We start from the raw sequence: 21,781 nt of genomic DNA, 5'->3' as shown, positions 1-21,781 counted from the left end.
AATATGAATCTTAATTAATGATTACAGACTGAATTAAAAGTCTGAAACCAAAGACCTAATGGGTCTCTGTGCATCTGAATCTTCAAATAAAACTGTTTTGCAAGAAAAAGACATAATGAAATACTTAGTATTATAAAAATATTATATTAAAGAGGCCAGTATCTAATGGAAAGGATCAATAACAGTATACCAGAAATAAAAGGAATGTTACTATTGAAAAGTTATTTCATCCTTCACACATGCACCTACTTTAGGAAAAAGCAGATTTGTTCCATATTCCGTCTAAACTATTCAGTGAAATTCAGTATTTCATCATTCAAATCAGCTTATGGGCAAAATTCCTCAAGGCAAGTTAGTATGTAGATTATGCCACTGAATTTCTTCTTACAAATATAAGATTGAATTTATCTGAGTCCTCTACAAGCATTGTGAGTACTAAATCAAGCCAAAGAATGGTCTCAGAGACCCGGGAGTAGAGTTTTCCTCTAACTTTTCAATCTTTTTCAAACATTCATCTTCCCAATCCTCTAATCCACAAACCATTGATTTGCAACCAAGTACTATACATATTTTTGTTTTTTAATAAGTCTTTTGTATTTTTTCATAATGAAGAAGAGGAAAAATAAAATCACATAAAAATACATTCAGTGCAATCACTGCACTATGTCCCTTCAGAACCATACAGTGGTCATCATTAAAAAGCCATAGTTTATCCACACAGTGGTATTGGAATTGCCAACATTATTTCCCGTTCTAAGTAAAAAGGAATTGCTCGGGTATCTGATTTACCAAAATGCGGTAACAGTGGGCAAACTGATATTTTTAATGGAAAATACTGAACAAGAAAACTATCATATTTAACATGAACATCTCTTGTTAACAGACAGTTATTGAGTACACAAGCAAAAGTGAACTATGTGTGTGTTGACTATAAAAAAAACCTATTTAACTTATTTATCTTGGAATCCAGAACCAAGATAAGGGTTAACCTTCACTACTGAAAAGATTGGACAAATGAGTCAGTCCATTAACTACACAGCATACATTTAAATTAAGCAATCCTAAACCCCTTTGTCCCTTGTTGCTCAAGCTCTACTTTAGGATGAATCCTATGTAATGATCCACATCTGAACAATTTTGGGATATTCTGGATGTGTTTTAGGAATCCCACTTCTATTTTTAATTGGATGTTATTAAACCGAACATGGTTCCTTCCCCATCAGCGTGGGGTGGAGGTACAGAATGGTCTTGGAGCCCATGCACTGGACTGACATTCTGGAGATCCGGGTTCAACTCCTACCTCTCTTACAGATTTCAGCAATTTGCCTAACCTCTGCATCTCAGTCATTCATCTGTACAATGCATATATTGATATTTCCCTACCTCACTGGAGTATTATGAGGATAAATTCATTCATGTCTGTAGGGTGCCCAGACACAAGTGATGAGTACCATATAAGTACCTAGAGATATAAATGCTGAGTGTAATCGGGTAGCCCCCTTACAGGTAGTGATGTCTTGGGGTCAGCCCACCCACCCCCATCACCTGGCATGGCCCTTTAAGATTTGGGGACATTTTGATGTAAGCAAAGACCTAGGAAATAAGAAGGTTTGATAGAGAGGAAGATGCCCCAGGAATCATAGTGTTTGGGAGCAAGTCATTTACTGTTTCTTTAAGGATCTAGAATCGGGACCCCTGCAGAGTGGATGGGGCACGGTTCCCCTCTCACTCAACCAATTGAGGATGAGCTGTAAGGAAGAGGACCAGCATATATGCTGTCTCCTTCCTCAGAGCATGGCAGACACCAAGGGAAGGCTGTTTGCTGAATCTTCTGAGCCTGCGGACTGAGCAGGGATGCTGGAACCATTTGTATGATGGGGGCACTGAGAGCCATTGAACCAAACTATAAACCCTGTATATGCTGGAAATCATTTCAAGCAGCAGCAACCCCGGTACCCCTAGTTCCAGCACCTATGCGACTGAATGCAATACACCTGCAGAGCAACAAGGGGGCATGCTGAAGGGCAGCACCCGATGACATCGAGCAATTCACAATTGCCACTCTGCAAAGGTACAAAACCTGAAAGTGACAAGTACTTTTAACTCTCATTTAAATCAATTGGAGTTGACTGCACTCAGCATATCACAAATGAAAATTAGAGTTGGCAGGATGAGGCCTTTAATTGGCTAGCAGGGGGTACTATTAAAGTGGCATATCCTGCTTGCTGATTTTGAGGTCCAAAATTGTCCTAAGAATAGCTCAGGATGGCAGAATTCTAGTAAAGAGATTCTGTAGTGTGAGAAATGGGAAGGAAAGAATTAAAATGATCTAATAAATATTGAAATAAAAGATGCACTTTATAAGAACCAGTGCAAAATGTACTGGATAATTAATGCTTTGGGAAAACCCCATTTAACTTCTACCAAACTAGGCACAAAAAGAAAGCATTTCAGCCTCACTCAAGAAAAGCATGCACTTCCAGGAAAGATTCCAATCCCCATCTCTAGTTCCTTAGAGCCGCAGGAAGGCCAGCAGCAGCCACCTGCATACCCCTGCTATAACTGCTAGCTCAACAGACCAGGGCCGCCCAGAGGGGGGTGGCAAGTGGGGCAATTTGCCCCAGGCGCCCCCATGAGAATATAGTATTCTATAGTATTGCAACTTTTTTTAATGGAAGGGGCCCCCAAAATTGCTTTGCCCTGGGCCCCCTGAATCCTCTGGGCAGCCCTGCAACAGACACACCAAAAAGCTGCCACAAAGAAAGCTGACCCAAAGAACCACACGGACCACTTCATCTGAAAGCATTAGTAAAAAACTATGTTCCAAATATTCAAACTGTAAGGTTTTAAGAGGGCAGTCACTGGATTAACATCCTTCGGGTAGTGAGGTGGGAGTTAATAACAAATGTTTAATTTTAATTTTAATTATATTTGCAATATCTTTCTTAATAAATGATAATATGTTACTGTACTAACCAGTACCAAAAAATCCTTTGAGCTGAGATTGTAAAACAAAGCATGCGGCTGTTTAAGTGTTATCTTGTTGTTTACATTTTAAAAAACAAAAGTAAAGCCATATACCAATCTGTCTCAACTGAAAAATGATCCACAAGCATAGCCTGTTGGCTTCTTGTAGAACTGCAACATACTAATTCCTCCTAATGCCTTTACATTTATGCATTTGGATCACTCATTACTGTACTACTACCCAGATTCATGCTCTTTGAGGCAAGGCTTGTGTGTCACTCTAGGTTTGTTCAGTGCATGGTACGTTCTGAGCACTTACATTTAATTTTTTTAAATGACTATTTGGATAGAAACCTCCATGTCCTGAGTAGATAACTTAATGGCTAGAAACCTGGACAATGATATTTGAAGATTCTCAGCCTACGTTAAAAACATTTTAAATAAAAAATGAGACCTTCTCTTCTGATAGTACACTCCCACCCCGATTTCAAATTTGTGCCTCCCATGTTGTAATCATCTCCCTCAACTAAATGGGCCAGCCCATGAGCATTCTTTTCACAGAGAAATAATATCATAATAAAGGCATGTGATAAACTCTTAGCTTCCTTAGGTGGAAGCTTTTAATCAGTTAAAAGAAAGATCAAAATAATGCTAATGGGGTGAATGAAGCAAACTTATAAAAACACACAAATTGTTACTCCAATTTTAAAAATGAAACTTGGACAGTTAGTTTAAACTCAGTACATGAAAATACACCTCTGTCCTGCTATAACGCGACCTGATATAACATGGGTTCACATATAACGTGGTAGCAGCGGCCTCCGGTGGCGCTTTAAAGAGTCTGGGGCTCCGGCTGCTGCAGGGAGCCCAGGGTCCTTTAAATCACGACTGGAGCCCTGCCGCCGCTACCCCAGGGCTGCAGCAGCGGGGCTCAGGCAGTGCTTTAAAGGGTCTGTGGCTCCAGCTGCTGCAGGGAGCCCAGGGCCCTTTAAATCACCACTGGAGCCCTGCCACCACTACCCCGGGGCTGCGGCAGCGGGGCTCGCCGGCGATTTAAAGGGCCCAGGGCTCCGGCTGCTGCAGGGAGCTCCAGGCTCTTTAAATCACCACTGCAGTCCTGCCACCGCTACCCCGATATAACGCGGACGTGGGGAGCCAAAAACCCCTACCACGTTATAGGTGAAACGCTGTTATATCGGGGTAGAGGTGTACATACAATTAAAATGGGATGAGACTGTATAATAAGTAGTTTACATAAATATACATGAATTGCCAGGTACTCACTAAAAACTTGTGAAAAAACAAGAAATTTGAGGCCCTGGAGAATCTATATTGCCAATAAAGGATTGTGTATGGCAGCTATATACTCTCAAGTAACTCCATTCATTTCACTGGAACTTCAGTGAAATTACTCTGGATTAATAGTGGTGTAATTAAGAGCAGAATTTGATCTATATATTTGAACTGTTTATAACACTTTCTAATTATTTTCCAAAAGGCTCCTAAAGTCTCTTTTGAAAATGGGAATTAGGCTGCTATGTCACAGACAGAGGGATGGATCCTGAATCGATCTGGTGAAACTGGTTGGGATTTGTTTGTTTTAAATTTGAATTTTGAGTCATTTTTAGTTTTCATTTACCCAGGAATGATCAGCGATCACATGGGTGCCAAAGGCTTCAGTGGTGCAATACAATTTCCAGAGATGGACATACACAGAACATCCAACCACACCGTCTTAAGGATGTAGCAAGAGATCAATACTTGATCTGAAAGGAGGCTACGTCCCTTTGAGATCTGCCATGATGATGATAATAAGAAGAACATAAGAACAGCCACAGTGGGTCAGACCAATGGTTCATCTAGCCCAATATCCAGTTTTCTGACAATGGCCAGAGCCAGATGCTTCAGAGGGAATTCTGAGTGATCCAGCCCCTGACATGTAGCCCCAGCTTCTGGCTAGTTGGAGGTTTAGGAACACCTAAAGCATGGGGTTGTGTCTCTAACCATCTTGGCTAATAGACATTGATGCACTTATCCTGCATGAAAGTATCCAATTCTTTTTTTAACCTAGCTGTACTTTGGCCTTCAGAACATCCCATGGCAACAAGTTCTACAGGTTGACTGTGCATTGTGCGAAGAGGTACTTTTGTTTGCTTTAAACCCGCTGCCTATTCATTTCACCAGGTGACCCCTAGTTCTTGTGTTAGGTGAAGGGGTAAATAACACTGCATTATTCACTTTCTCTACACCAGTCATGATTTATAGACCACTATCATATCCCTCCTTAATCATCTCTCTTCTAAGCTGAACTGTCCCAGTCTTTTTAATCTCTCCTCATATGGAAGCTGTTCCATACTCCTAATAATTTTTGTTACCCTTCTCTGCACCTTTTTCAATTCTACTGTATATTTTTGAGGTGGGGTGACCAGAACTGTTTGCAGTATTGAATGTACTATGGATGTATATAGTGACATTTTGATATTTTCTGTTTTACTATCTATCCCTTTCCTAATGGTTCCTGACATTCTGTTAGCTTTTTTTAACTGCCACTACACGATGAGCACATGTTTTCAGAGCACTATCCAGAATGACTTCAAGATCTCTTTCTTGAGTGGTAACAGTTAATTTAGATCCCAGCATTTTGTATGTATAGTTGGGATTATGTTTTCCAATGTACATTACTTTGCATTTATCAACACTGAATCTCACCTGCCATTTTGTTGCCCAGTCAGTTTAGTGAAATCCCTTTAAAAAGAACAGGAGTACTTGTGGCACCTTAGAGACTAACAAATTTATTTCAGTATAAGCTTTCATGGGCTACAGCTCACTTCTTCGGATGCATAGAATGGAACAAACAAACAGGAGCTATTTAATACATATAGAGAACATGAAAAGGTGGATGCATACTTCCACCTTTTCATGTTCTCTGTATGTATAAATATCTCCTGTCTGTGTGTTCCATTCTATGCATCCGAAGAAGTGAGCTGTAGCCCACGAAAGCTTATGCTGAAATAAATTTGTCAGTCTCTAAGGTGCCACAAGTACTCCTGTTCTTTTTGCGGATACAGACTAACACAGCTGCTACTCTGAAACCCCTTTGTAACTCATCGCACTCAGCTTTGGACTTATTCGATTAATTTTGAATCATCTGCAAATTTTGCCACATTCATTTATGAATATGTTGAACTGCACAGGTCCCTGTACAGGTCCTTAAGGGACCCTGCTATTTACCTCTCTCCACTGAAACCTTTTATTCACATTATAAATTAAAGTTCACACACTGTGCATGTAATCTGGATAGATGGGGCAGGCACATCCAGGCAGGACATATAAAATTTCCACCACAACCTACAATTTCCTGTCAGGTTGTTACCTACAATGGTGACTGTTTCATGAGCAGTGGTTTACGGACAAAATATTCTCCTTCAGCAGCTGTACTTCAAACCCTACAGATTTGTACTCCCCTCCCAAATCATGCAACTGCCATATGTTTAAATAAACATTAAATTAATAAACAAAAAATTCATTGGGAAGCCATTAGGGTTGCTATACATATAAAAGATACATGACACAAACCTACATAAAAAAGGAAATGAAAAGTTAAGACACGCAGTAATATGTATACTCTTCTCCTTCACCCACAGGCACATGCCTGAAAGCTACCACCACTACCATACATCACAGAACACACACCACATCCTTAACTTTGCCCCCTAGAGATCCTAAACTCCTATCACACCCTTTAATTGCCCTTCTACACACAACCCTTTACCAAACTACCTTCTCCCAACACAAACTACTCTCCAAACATCCAGTGATGGGAGGAATCCTTTAGCAGACAGCTGTGTGCGGAGAGGGAGAAGGGGGGTCTGAATGAAGGTCACAGCACCTGCACTCTGGAGCATTGTAGTTGTGGCAATGGTAGGGTGTGGCCTTACTATTATTATTAATTATTATTATCATTATATTACCACAGATGGATTTTAAAACCTGGATTTATGTTATAATGGGTGGTGCCCAACTGTACTGATTTATTGATATGGATGTCTGGGATCTACATCTTTTTATTTAGTATTCCAATCTACCCAGATTTACTTTGAATGCTGTACAGATAACAATGTATGAATAACAGTAACATCAGCAAATTAACATATTTTTTAAAATTTCTTGCTGACTATTTTTGTATAAGACAAGACTCACATGGTACAAGCAATAATTTTTTTCTACAAGCTTGTATCCCTGACAGCTTTATTTTGAACAATAATCCCTCTTTCTATGTAAATAGTATGGCGCAGATTGTGACTGGCCTTTCCATAGATGCATGGCTGTGTTTGAGCAAGGGGTTTTCCTCCCTCCCTTCTGAGCCCTGCAAAAGGGTCAGGGACAGTTGCAGTTCATCTGTTTAAGGAAGAACAGGGACAGCTCCCTTCAGGCAACATTTGGTATGCACACATCACCTCAGAGAAGGTTGGAAGAAGTCAGGGCAACGGCTCCATCCCTTATCCACACTGACCCTACTTTCCTGGATGCTCAGGAAGGGACAGTACTTCCCTGAAGAACAATCATTGACCGAGTCCCTGCAGAGCCATGAGGCAAAGCACCACCCCATTCATGTCTGTGCCTACCTAGCACAATCCATATAAATATAACTAAAATGTCATCACATTTACAATCAAACAAATGTAAAATATTTTAGTCTGTGTACATGTACACCATCCATCACTCACAACATGTAAAAGTAGATTGGAAAAAACTACAGAGTGCACTGCAGAGAACCATGTTCTACTGACAGTGGGACGTACTGAAAGACCTAATAGGTCCTTCCATCTGCAAACAGTATGACTCTATGATTTGCATAGAAATAACAAAGATCCATACATTTGTCAATGTTTGGAGAAGTCCATGATAATTGTGTCAGGCCTGGAGTGAGGGCTTCCTCAATTTGCTCCATAAAAGGTTTCATCAGTGGTTCCAGAATAGCAGGAATTCCATTTACAAACTTCTTGTAATCAATCAAAAGATCCTGAAGTCTGCAAGATACAATCGTATTTTTTTTAAGGCTAGCAATCATTTTTGTATTTCTTTCCATTTATTTAAAATGCACATCAGTCTGGGCACATCTGCAATATTAATTAATAAAAATCCATCTATTTTGGACCAACATCCAAAACTAGAAACTCTTCCTAACTTACTCAAACTAAGACTCTCAATAATAACAACAAAACAAAAATCCTTACAGACACTTTACACATCATCAGGGAGAAGGAAATGGCACGTCTTTAAAAAAAATCCTATGTAATTTACCTTTATTACTAGTGTGACACATTGAGAGGGTGGGAGCTCCATCTTGTTTTGTGAATGGCATTTAGCCTGTAACTTTCATTCTGGGGTGTGACCCTCATAGGTGCCGACCCCATGAGTGCTCCAGGGCTTGAGCACCCATGGAAAAAAACTAGTGGTATACTTAGCACCCACCGGCAGCCAGCTCCCCCTCTTCCTTCCCAATACTTCCCATCTGCCACCCAGCTCTGCCAATCAACTCTTCTCTCTCCCTCCCAGTACATCCCACCCACCGCTATCAGCTGTTTCGCAGCATGCAGGAGATGCTGGGGGGAGGGGGAGGAGTGGGGAGAGGGCACACTTGGCAGAGGTGGCTGAACTGGGTGGGAAGAGGAGGGGCGGGAAGAGGCGGGCAGAGGTGGGGGCAGGGCCTGGGGCAGAGCGGGGGTTTGAGCACCCCCAGGGCCCAGAGGAAGCCGGCACCTGTGGTGACCCTCATGTGGTATTGCAATCTCCTTTGTGAAAAAGGCATCCATTTTGGAGTGAGGGCTTGACACCAAGTGGCATGTCTAACTAGTCTGAGAAACCAGCACAAAGCAATCTAGGGCCATCAATATGGAATGAGTCTTCCCTAGTAGAACTAGGGGTTTTCTATCCATAGGGCCTTTGACTTCGATTCTCTACACAGAAGCCAACAGAGGTGGGGCTGGAGTCAGGAACTTCTCCAGTGAAAGCATAAAGGTAACCAAGAGGGACAGAGTTTTACAAGGTGGCTGCTTCTCAGAGCACGAGGCTGGAACTCCATAACACGGCAGGTGGGGGGGGGGGGGAAGGCTAAGGGGCAGCCTAAGGATGCTGACCAAATCCAGGACTCCCAGGGGGGTGAGATCAGACTTGGGGAGCTGCATTCAGGATTTTATTGTTTTTCAAAAATGTGTAACTATGAAAAGTGACTAGTCACTACTCAAATGCAGGGAGCTTAGAAGCACATGGGCTACAGCAGTTCGGTCCACTCATAACAGATAGTATCAGTCCCAAGAGGGAAACTCGGCCAGACTGTGCTAACAAGTAACTGGCATAACATAACCTATGGGCAGGACACCGAATAATATGCACAGGGGGCCATTCAAATGGCTACAAAATAACCCTATTTCTTAAACTGCCACATAATTGTTCTCCAGAATCTCGGCCTTTACGGTTGCAAAGAAAACTTTAAAAATGAAAATAATGTTTAGGTTTAGCACTGATACATGAGCATCTGCCTGAGTTTGCTGACAACCTGAAACAATCCTGGCCAACAAGAGCTTTGCCATTGACTTCAGTGGAGCCAGGTTTTCATCCACTAGACTGCCCCTATATTAATCTCTATGTGTGTTAACTCCGTGGACTAATGAGGACAATTTAAATGGGAGCACTGTTACTTATTTAACTACTGATTGCTTCTGCAAAAACATCTAGCTGTGGTGCTTATCCATCAGTGACAGATGAAGCACCAGATACTGGGGCAAGATAACTAGCTGCTGTCAAAGAATAGGGAATTCAAATCTCCATGGAAATGTAAAGATGCCTCTGTTCCAGCCCAAAAGAGGAAGGGCAAGAACAGATGCATCCCCTCTCCAATGAAAAAGTTTCCACAGCCTCTTGAGTGCGAAAAACAAAAAGTGTCCGTTATACCCTGTTGGATATCAAAAGGGGAGGTTACTGATCTGTAACTGCAGGTTCTTTGAGCTGTGTGGTCCCTGTCCATATTCCACAGTGGGCTACACATGCGCGCCATGCGCCCAGAGCCGGAGAATTTGAAAGTAGTGTCCGTTGGTCCGCGCATGTGCCCTGCTTCACTCATGCCTCCATCTGATGGGATAAAGGATGGGGCAGACTGACTGCCTCTCCAGTTCCTTCTCTACCATGACTCAGATAAGATCTGAAGCGGAGGGGAGGGAGGGTGGGTAGTGGAATGAGATAGGGACCACACATCTCGAAGAATCTCCACTTCTTCGAGTGATGGTCCCTATTGTATTCCACTGAGAGTGACTGACAAGCAGTACCTAAGTAGGGGTAGGTCTATACTTACCGCGCGGGTCGACGCGGAGAGTTCGACTTCTCGGAGCTCGAACTATCACGTCTAATCAAGACGCGATAGTTCGAACTCCCCACACGCTCCGGTCGACTCCGGAACTCCACCACCGCAAACAGCGGTGGCGGAGTCGACCTTGGAGCCGCGGACTTCGTTCCCACGGCGTCTGGATTGGTGAGTAGCCCGAACTAAGGTACTTCGACTTCAGCTACGCTATTCGCATAGCTGAAGTCATGTACCTTAGTTCGACCCCCCCCCCTTAGTGTAGACCAGGCTTAGGAGGGGATGCGAGGATATAAATGGCAGAGCTGAGCGGAGTACCGCTGTCCCAAGGAGGCATCAGCAGAGGAGTCCTGCACCAGGGCATAAATGTCTAGCAAACATGTGAATGGAACCCCACATGGCTGCTTTACAGATGTCAAGGAGGGGCACCTTCTGAAATGATGCCATAATTGTTGCTTGTGGTGTGGTGGAATAACCTCTTACCCCAAGGAGGTTGGGGCGGAGGAAGATTCGATAGCGGATCAAGTATAATGCAGCCAGAGATCTATCTGGAGATTCTCTGAGTGGAGAAGGTGTGCCCCATAATTCTTTCTGCTATGGCAAGAAATAGTCTCAAGGATTTCCTGACTGGCTTTGTTCTTTGCGGGTAAAAGGCCAGGCCTGCCAAACACTGAGTCTTCATTCCTTTGCAGAAGGGTGTGATTTTGGGAAGAACACAAGTAAGTGAATTGATTGGTTAAGGTGAAATTCTGAGACTACTTTAAGAGTGAATTTGAGGTATAGATGCACAGAAACCTTATCCTTAACAATATAGTACAAAAAGGATCTGCCATCATCACTGCAAGCTCGCCAATCCTTCTAGCTGAGGTGACAGCTACAAGAAAAGCAACCTTCATAGAAAAGAGAGCATGAAGCAAGAAGCTAAAGGTTCTAAAGGGGGCCTATGAGTACTGAGAGAACAAGGTTTATGTCCCACTGGGTGGCAGTCTTCTGAATAGATAGGAAAGTTCTGATTAGGCCTTTCCAGAATCTATTGGTCAGTGGATGTGCAAAGACCGGGCAGCCATGAGAAAGTGGATGGTATGCACTGATTGCTGCCAAATGGTCTTGCAAGGAGCTGACGGACAAGCCTGATGTCTTCAAAGATAGGATATAGTCTAAGATGAGGGGAATAACTGCAGTTTCTGGGAGAATGCCTCTTTGATGTACCCAAGAAGAAAAGCGCTTCCATTTAGCTAGGTAACATCTTGTACTAGAGTCCTTTCTACTGTTCGAAAGGACGTCTCGCACAGCTGTGGAGCATGACTGTTTTAAGAACGATGCCAAATATCAAGCCCTAAGACATAGAGGATGCAGATCGGGGTGCTTGATCTTGCCGTTCCACTAGGTCAGGAGTTCAGGAAATGTTGGGAGGAGGACTAGTGTTCAGGATGACATGCATAGGAGGTTGGGAAACAAAAACTGTCTGGGCTAAAGGGGGGCAATCAGGATGAGCTGTGCCCTGTCCTGTTGGATTTTGCGTAGGAGTGGTAGCAGAGGGAAGGCAGAGCTGAACTGGTCCAACCAAGAAAGAAGTAGAGTGGAGGGCAGCTCTGGAGTCCTTCAGGGTCTGGAGGGACTCATCAGTCTTTTGGTTGAAAAGCTGTGATTCATTGAAGGGGAGGTCCTCAACGGCATTCTGGGCCTCTCTAGGGAACCCTTACACATGCAGCCATGACTCCCTGTGAATGACGATGGCAGTAGCCATAGTTCTGGAGGAAATATCCGCGGCATCAACTGAGGATTGGAGAACGGTCTTGGCTATCACTTTGCCTTCATCTATCAGAGCTGGGAAATGAGCTCTGTCCTGCTGCGGAAGGCTGTCAGTAAATTCCACAAACTTGGCGTAGTTGAGGAAATCATATTTAGCCAGTAGTGCCTGGTAATTGGCTATCCTGAACTGGAGGCTGGATGCTGAGAAGACCTTTCTCCCCAACAGATCCAAATGTTTACCCTCTTTATCAGGAGTAGAAGACCAGGCCCTTTCAGAAATGGCTTGGACTACCACTGAGTTGGGAATGGGGTGAGAAAACAAAAATTCCACTCCTTTGGTTGCCACATAGTAATGCTTCTCTGTCCTTTTCAGTGAGTGCAGGTGGCAGGGGTGTGCCAAACTGTCCCAGTTGGCTCCAGTATGGCTTCATTAATGGGAAGAACTATTTTGTTGGGTCCAGATGTATGGAGAATATCTCTGAGTTTTTGCTGGGAGTCCTACACTTCTTCAAGACGAATCTGAGGTTCTACAGCAACTCTGCGAAGAAGGTCCTGGAACTATCTGAAGTCACTGGCGGGTGAGGAGAGAGATGTAGGAGTCACTGCTTTGTCTGGAGACGAAGACAACAGTCTTACTGGTTCCAGTGGAATGGAAGTTTCTGGTATGTAATGTTCCTTCTCCTCTTCTGTCATATCCGGGTGCATATCTGAGTGTTCCTTTAGAGAGGAGGCAAGTGGTAGTGACTCCCTAACAAATCGGGTCGACTCCGTAGGCGAGAACTGGTTCCAAGATCCTCCATATGGCCAGTAGGAAAGGTCAATAGGTGGTCACAGGGGCTCCCATGACATGGGGTACATCAATAGCTCTGAGTTCGATGAGGCATAGATTGGCCCCAAACCAGTGCAGATCTTTTGGGTGGCAGAGGATACATAGGACAGGGGGAAAAGGTTCATCGAGTGGTTCAGAATCTCCCGATTAAGAGAAGGTTGATTCTGGTTCCAGTGGCAGTACTGTCGGAGCTGTCAGAGGGAAGATATTCCCTGTATGGATGGGGTCAAACTCCTTCCAGCTGTCAACTCCCTCAGTGGTGTTATTATCTCTCTGGAGATGGAGGGGCCCCAATAAGGAAGGGAATTCCAGATCCAGGACAGCAAAAATGTCCTGCGGAGCAGTAATGGATTCAGATCTCTCTGGTGTGAGAGGGGTTCTACTTGTTCGAGCCACTGGAGGCGGCAAGGAAGACAGTGCCCAAAGTTGGTGATGATCGGACTTTGTCAGTACTGATGAATTCTGGGGGCTTGGGGGTGCCGAGGATAACGGTACCAACTGATCACGGTCTGGTACCAATGTAGCCCAATACTTATGAATTTTCTTGTCATGCCTCTTGGACTTCGGATGTACTAAGTCCTCATGGGCTGAGCTGATGGGCTTACTTAGAGACAAATCCGATTTCTTTTAAGTGGATTTAGAGGAAGACTTAGTCTTATGCTTATAAACATGGGGGGAGGGATAGCTCAGTAGTTTGAGCATTGGCCTGCTAAACCCAGGGTTGCGAGTTCAATCCTTGAGAGGGCCACTTAGGGATCTGGGGCAAAAATTGGTCCTGCTAGTGAAGGTAGGGGGCTGGACTGGATGACCTTTCAAGGTCCCTTCCAGTTCTAGGAGATTGGTATATCTTTCTTTTCTTTTCTTCCTGGATTCCTGACAAGATCCTGCCAGAGGGCCTGGGGGTGGGGGGGTAGATTGGCAGATTGATTGGCACCTAGCTGCAATGTCAGCTTCCCTGAGGCCCTACAGGCAGCACTGGTGGTCATCACTATCCGAGAAGGAATGCAGGCAGGAAGAGCAGAGTTTGAAGCCCAGCATCCTGAGTGTAGTCCAGGACCCAAACAGAGTCCAAAACACTAAACTGTTAAAACTATTTATAAAACTAGATCTAATTCTTATTTTGTAGGATGAAGCTGAAGCTATGGACACAGCAGTTTCCAACCCAAACCATGCAGCGGTAAGAAGGAATTGGAAAGGAAGTCAATCCATCCCATCGTTTACCCCCTTGAACAGAGGCATGAAGTGAACCAAGGCACATGTACGGACACTATTTTCAGATTGTCCAGCTCTGAGTGCATGGTGCACATGCATAACCCATAGTGGAACACAACAGGGACCATCACTCGAAGAAGAACCCCAATTTCCCCTTCCCAGCTGCCAAATTCTCCAGCTTTTCCCCCCAACAACTTCTATAGGGCAGCTATCCATTGTCAACAGGAAAATCTTTACACATTAATAGCTGAAAATCTGGGGACAGCATAAAATAAATTGATTTTTCACCAAAATAAAGATATAAGTAACACAAGGAACAGTATATTGACAGTACTTTATACTGCACCTGGATTGTAGCAGGGACAATTAGTAGGGAGAGGAATTGGAGTGCAGTGCTCCATAATTCTAGCATCAATGCAGTATAGTTTTGGCCTAATGTGCCACACAAGACATGGAGATTTGCATATGAGTGAATGTCCTTGCCTTTGAAATGATTGCAAGAGTTCAAAGGGACTCTAAGGAAAAGGCATAAGAAAAGAGTATTGATGATTTCTAATGATCAGGTATTTATGGAGATGGAAACCATGGACCACTACATTGTGGACAATATTATTAAAGAAGGATGGGCAAATTTACTTAGATTCCATTGGACTCTACAAACATCTGTCACAAGGAAAAGTAGTTATAATGACCAAAAAAAGCAGGTAGAAATGAGACCCAAAAGAAAATTTCCAGATAAAGATGAAATCAAGTTAAGTGTTCACTAACTTCATTTGCTGTTTTTTAATCTGTTCTTCTTCTGCACATATGCCAAGGGCAACATCTGGAACTTCAAAATTCATTTTTTTCAGGTATTTTGTTTCACACAGTACTTCAAGGACCATAGGATCCAAATTCACAAATAATTCCTTTACACACCAGAACAGGAGGGGGGAAAAAAACAACAGTGAACATAAAGTGGAAGTTTGGTGGTCACATAGACAGTGTGATTTTTCTGAAAAATGCATGAAGTGTAGTACAGATCACTACCCAAGATTTTGAAAATGGGTGCCTACATTTAGACTCCTGAACCCATACTCCTGCACCTCTATACATAACTGGATTTTCCAAGTTCTGAGCAACCAGCAACTCCCACTGACTTCATTATGCTGTGAATCTTTCACTGTATCCTCATCTTTTGAATAAAAATATTGGCTAGAACAGTCTTCTTTCTCCATACACTGTGGTTAGAAAACCCCAAACTTGCTAAGCTAGAAAATTATTCTTGCCAATATGAAAATAAAAATTTACATGGTCAGTAGTTTTCTAACTACACAAGAACAATTGCTTATCATCAGAAACTAACAAAAAAGTCAGTCAAAGCAAAAAGCAAATAAATAAATAAATAAATAAATAAAAATAAAAAGGCAGTCAAAAAAGCAAACAGGATGTTAAGAATCATTAAAAAGGGGATAGAGAAAAAGACGGAGAATATCTTATTGCCTTTATATAAATCCATGGTACACCCACATCTTGAATACTGCATACAGATGTGGTCTCCTCGTCTCAAAAAAAGATATACTGGCATTAGAAAAGGTTCAGAGAAGGGCAACTAAAATGATTAGGGGTTTGGAATTGGTCCCATATGAGGCGAGATTAAAGAGGATAGGACTTTTCAGGTTGGAAAAGAAGGAGGAGGGATAGCTCAGTGGTTTGAGCATTGGCCTGCTAAACCCAGGGTTGTAAGTTCAATCCTTGAGGGTTCCATTTAAGGAACTGGGGTAAAAATCTGTCTGGGGATTAGTCCCGCTTTGAGCAGTGGGCTGGACTGGATGACCTCCTGAGATCCCTTCCAACCTTGATATTCTATGATACTGGTGGCACTATGAGACTAAGGGAGGGGATATGATAGAGGTATATAAAATCATGAGTGGTGTGGAGAACGTGAATAAGGAAAAGTTATTTACTTGTTCCCATAATATAAGAACTAGAAGCCCCCAAATTAAATTAATAGGCAGCAGGTTTAAAACAAATAAAAGGAAGGGTCTTCTTCACATAGTCAACCTGTGGAACTCCTTGCCTGAGGAGGTTGTGAAGGCTAGGACTATAACAGGGTTTAAAAGAGGGAACTAGATAAATTCATGGAGGTTAAGTCCATTAATGGCTATTAGCCAGGATGAGTAAGGAATGGTGTCCCTAGCCTCTGTTTGTCAGAGGATGGAGATAGATGGCAAGAGAGAGATCACTCCATCATCACCTGTTAGGTTCACTCCCTGTGGGGCACATGGCATTGGCCACTGTCGGTAGACAGGATACTGGGCTGGATGGACCTTTGGTCTGACCCAGTATGGCCGTTCTTAAAAGAAGTTATATTTTAGCAACAAAACAGCCTTTGAGCTATCTGGGCACAAAAAACTCAAAATACTTAATTTTTATGTCAATAACTCAAGAATAACCACAATAAAGGCCTAATCTTCAACATAGAGGGCAGGAAGGTGTTGTTACATTTGGGCATAATAAAATTTGGATGTGGTTTTACCTTTCTTTTCTTTTCTTAAAAACTAGGATATTACATTTTAAAAATGACATTAACAAAATGTTATTAAGGTTGGAAAATCAGGCACTCGAGTTACAATTAGTGTTGCCCATTCTCTCTCTTCCTCTGCCACAGAATTCCTACGTGATGTGGGCAAGTCCCTTAAATTAAATTGTGGCCAGTGGCCATTAATTGTGTGTTCATCTCTGGGTGCTTGTAGAGAGACCTTATTGGGAAACTGGGAGGTAGGCGAGCACAAGACTGCCCGTGTCTAAAGGCCCCTCCCCCAGCCTTGTGGGAGGGACCGCTGGACCCGGGAACCAACGGAATGTGGGGGACAACTAAGGAATAACAGGGTCAGGAGTGATGGTCACAGGTTCAAAACTAGAAATCCAAAGGGAGACACTGAGCAGAGAACCCCGGACAGCGCCCACTGCTCCTCAAAGCTGTCTAGGGAGCCAGCGGATGCTGCCCAAAGGACATCCTCCTCTTGGTGTTGAAGATGGCCACTTTGGCCAGAGCCAGGAGGAGGCTGATAAGGAGGTCTCGTGACTTCGTGGGGCCACGGACAGGGTGTGAGAGTATAAACAGGTGTGGGGAAAAGTGCAGCCAGAACCTCAGTGCAGCCAGAAGGTTCTGGAGGAGCCTGAATAGGGGCTGTAACCCAGCGCATTCAAGATAAGCGTGCGCCAGGTTCTCCCTCGCGCCACAAAAGAGGCAGGCGTCGGGGATGAGGGTGAACCATGCCAGGTACATGCCTGTGCTCACGACTCCAATATCCGCAGTGGGCCGTGGGACCAGACTGGAATAGAGGCTGGCCCTCTGGGGTTCCTCACCCTCCACAGGTTGTAGATAGTCCCACCATTTGGTATCAGGGTGGGGCAAGGGTAAGGAAGTGAAACATGTGGAGCACGAGCATGTAGAATTGTTTCCTTAGCATGGTTCGGAAGTGAACTGGCTGCGCAGCATGCAGCCAGTTCGGACTGTGGGAAGAGAGGGAGCCAGGAGGGCTCACGGGACAGGGACCCAATGAAAAGGCCCGGAGGGCCTGGGGTGAGGGGTGGGCAGGGAGAACCCTCTTGCAGTACCCGCTCAAGGAAAACCCAAGAGGTGGGTGACAAGGCTGCCCCAACCTCCTGGAGAACATGCAGGGGGGTCAGGAAGGTGGAGAGCCCCATGCGCCGACCGGGCACTCTGGGATCCACCCAGTCCCCCCTGTCATAGTGCAGGAGGTCTCTGAGTCTGGTGGTTTCTGCCATGACCAGCCTCCGCTGCACTGAGGGGAACTCCACCACCTGCACACGAAGGTAGGGGTTGTGTAGCAGGGGCTCTGCAAACAGGTCCACCCTGTCAGTGGCCACAATGGACCTGGTGGCCTAGAATAGCTTCCAGGTCTAAAGGAGGTCGTGGTAGAAGACCAGAAGCTCAGAGAGGTCTCAGGGAAGACCCTCGGGTGGAGAAAAAAGAGCTGCTGGTCATTTCAGAGCCCTCGAAGGCAGCGGAGGAAGGCATGTGCCAGCGTGCTCCATGCCAGACTACCTGTGCCATAAAGGAGTATCTGCAGGGCCTGGAGGTGGAAGACATGGAGGTGGCTGTTGGGGCAGACCAGGCCCTGTCCTCCCTCCTCCAGAGACCCAGTACAGTCCTGGCCAGAAGAACTCCAGAGCTACACTCTGGAGCCGGACCAGGGTGTTGAGCCAGTGACAGACCATAGACAGGACTAGTTGGTTCACCACCAGTGCCCTCCCCCGCAGGGAGAGGCACCTGAGGAGCCCCGTCCATATCCGCAGCCACTCACCGACCCTGGCCTCCAAATCCTGCCAGTTCTCTGGCAGAGAAGGATGCATGGCAGAAAGATAAACAACGAGATAGAGGAGTGGACCTATGATCCACTGGATGGCTTGAAGCCGGGTGGGAGGGAGCTCGTCTGCCACCCGTCCCCAACCATCAGGCCAGAGCTCTTGACCCAGTTAACCTGGGCAGAGGAGGCTGCTGAGTAGATTGCCTGGCAGGCCTCCACCCGCACCAGGTCACCCAGGTCCTGGACCACGAGAAGCATGTCATCGGCGTACGCCGACAAGACCAGCCGCAGCTCTGGCTCCTGAAGCACCAACCCCGTCAACCTCCGTCAGAGGACACAGAGGAAGGTCTTGATCGCCAGAGTGTACAGCTGACCTGACAGCAGGCATCCCTGACGTACCCCCCACCGCCCGAAGCTGACCGGCTCAGTCAGGGTCCAGTTGAGCCTGACCAAACATTCTGTGGAGGCGTACAGCCCACAAACTGGGGCCTGAAGCCGAACACCCACAGGCTGCCCAGGAGGTACCCATGGTCTGTCCTATCCAATGCCTTCTCCAGGTCCAGGGACAGGAGGGCAAATGACATACCATCCTTACCAGACTTGAGAATGAAAGACCACTACCTTGCCTGTGGTGGGCAGAACCAAACACACCCTGCCCAGCTCATCAGAAGTACCAGGGCAGGGCACGAAGTATAAAGGGAGGGCCCTGCAGTTAAGTTGCGGCTGTACCAGGGAAGAAGGCGGACATCTCTTCTAGGGAGCCGAGCCTTCTTCAGGACCCTGGACCAGCAGCCGAGCAGATCAGCACCCTACAGACTGAAGCAAGAAAGGACCCCAAGGAATGGCTGAAGTGGCCACCGCCCAGTTGTGAGGCAGCCAGACAGAGCTCCAGCTTAATAGAGCAATGCCGACTAAGTGGGATAGGAAGTAGCCCAGGGGAACCAGACTTTGATTCAGTAGCGCTGCCAGGAAGTGAGGTACCATATTTCGGTTTCCCCACCAACCCAGTGGCAGAACCTGCCACTAATAGGGCCATTGGCTGGTATCCAGTGGAGTAAAGTGGGCCCAGGTCCCCATATCCCCTTTGCCACTACCCCACATCTGGGGATTGGCAGCACACTCGTGCCAGGACGGAAGGCCTGTGCCTTAATTGTTGGTTGCCCCAGCCAGGAGGCTGTGGGCTCTAGATTGTTGATTGCCGTATGCCTTAGCCAGGAGGCTCTAGGCTAAAGACTGAATGTTCCTCTGTCCTGGCCCAGGGGCCAGTGCTCCAGACTGTTGACTGTTGTTTACGCCAGCCAGGAGGCTGCGAGCTATAGACTGCTTGTTGCTTGACCCCAGCCAGAGGGGCCTGAGCCCAATTACTGTTGCCTGATGCAGTGAGGCGACATTGCCTCCCTCCCCACTCAGAGTGAGGGACCGCTACACTGCCCAACCTGAGTCAAAGAAGGTCTAATATGCAAAAGAGCTAACAACTCACAAATGCAAATGAAGTCAGTAAGAGCTACTTGGCACATGAGGCAGCATGGTCTGGAGGCATGTGCACAGGGACGGGAATCAGGACAACTTGAGTTCTAATTCTGAATCTGTCACTGAGTCATTCTGGCTTTAGGTAAATCACTCTAATGTCACATCTCCATTTCCCCATATGGGGATAATACCTACTTCAGAGGAAATATGTTGCGAGGATTAATGTCTGTTCAGTGCTTTGAACATGTAAAATGCTACAAAAATGCTAAGTACTCTAAAAAGTCAGATTCTAGGTATCTAAAGTGGGGGGCTTTCCAACCACTGAAGCATTCAAAATTGCATATTTTGGACTTAATCTCTCTGTGCTGTAATCCCTATCTATAAAGCAAGGATAATAATACTTTCCTATCTCGCCAAGTAGTTGCAACCTCAAATTCATTGGTATTTGTGAGGTACTCAGTATAGTGTTGATGAACATAGAAAAGACCATGAGGTAGTTAATAATTACATATTTGCTGCAGGTTTTGGACAATGTATAATAAATAAGACATGGGGTCTATACATGGAAAGATTAGGAGAAAAAAAACCAACTAGTTATATCATTCTCTATTGTTTGTTATGTTCACTAACATAAGAACGGCCATACTGGGTCAGACCAATGGTCCATCTAGCCCTGTATCCTGTCTTCTGACAGTGGCCAATGCCAGGTACTTCAGAGACAATTAACAGCACAGACAACCATCAAGTGATCCATCCCCGTCATCCACTCCCAGCTTCTGGCAAACAGACTAGGGACACTCAGAAAATGGTGCTGCATCCCTGGCTAACAGCTACGTATAGACCTAACCTCCACTAAATGAGACAGGGATACTGTGGGAAAAACTAGCATGCGATCAAACAATTAAAGTCTATATTGTAATATATACACATAAGGGGACAGAATTAAGGTCACACAGAGTAACCTTAGAGTGCTTTATTTTGCGATCTTAACGGCATTTTATAAACATAGTTTTGTGTGTGTGATTAAAATAAAAGTAATAAATTTCATCCTTCACTCTCCTTTTATTTTTAACTTTTAACTTCTTTACCTTGGTTTCTGGATGTCTGACAAGTAATGAAGCACGCAGTCCGTTCTTAGCTTGCTCAGCAAACCTGCACCATGCTCTGTGATAAAGAAGTTCGAATTCTAAAAGAACAGCAGCCATTTTGTTGTAGCTCCAAATTACCTTCTTCATTTCCGGAGTCTACAAATCACAAGAAATGTATTTTTATAATGTTGCGCTCACATAATGGATTAGATTGTGCCTACCAGGCCTTTCCTCACGATGGTCAATGGAACCAAACAGGTGTGGAGTTTGTAGGCCAAGCCATTTTGGAGATCTGATGTGCCAAACAACTTAGAAAGATATTTTAAAATTCAATGAAGAAACTTTTAAAACACCTTCTTAAACTCCTTTTCTCATTTTTATCAACCTTACCTACAAAAATTCTACACTGTAATATGAGATGTGGCATGTGCAATTTCACAGAGATTTGTTTCTTTCAATCAAGCACTGGCCTGCTAAACCCAGGGTAGTGAGTTCAATCCTTTAGGGGGCCATTTAGGGATTTGGGGATTGGTCCTGCTTTGAGGAGGGGGTTGGACTAGAGGATCTCTTGAGGTCCCTTCCAACTCTAATAATCTATCTATGATTCTATGATCATTTGTTAAAACACTGGTCTGTGGGGCAGGGGCAGGCCCAGGTGAGGACAAAAGGAGTGACCTGAGTTACCTACTAGGACCAAGCAGCACAAGGTGATTGGGAAGCAGCTGTTATGAGCCACAGAGGGAACTGGCATTACCACCAGAGGTCAGAAGCTAGAGTAGTCAAGTATGGC

The 21,781-nt window shown here is 44.7% G+C and overlaps 1 protein-coding gene across 1 annotated transcript in view; it reads right to left on the bottom strand.

The window, feature by feature from the left end:
* Window positions 1–21,781, bottom strand: part of LOC120397507 (dynein heavy chain 5, axonemal-like) — a 289,224-nt gene that overhangs the window by 213,945 nt on the left and 53,498 nt on the right. Inside the window, exons 22-24 of the mRNA XM_039523452.1 lie at window positions 20,992–21,147; window positions 14,886–15,025; window positions 7,846–7,997 (exon numbers count right to left, since the gene is read on the bottom strand). Of these exons, the coding sequence (XP_039379386.1) occupies window positions 7,846–7,997; window positions 14,886–15,025; window positions 20,992–21,147 (448 nt within the window). The remainder of the gene's footprint in view (window positions 1–7,845; window positions 7,998–14,885; window positions 15,026–20,991; window positions 21,148–21,781) is intronic.

Source organism: Mauremys reevesii, linkage group 2, assembly GCF_016161935.1.
Source record: "Mauremys reevesii isolate NIE-2019 linkage group 2, ASM1616193v1, whole genome shotgun sequence".
Taxonomy (NCBI): domain Eukaryota; kingdom Metazoa; phylum Chordata; order Testudines; family Geoemydidae; genus Mauremys; species Mauremys reevesii.
Note: the sequence above shows the minus strand (reverse complement) of the source record. Positions and strands in the feature narration are given on the sequence as shown.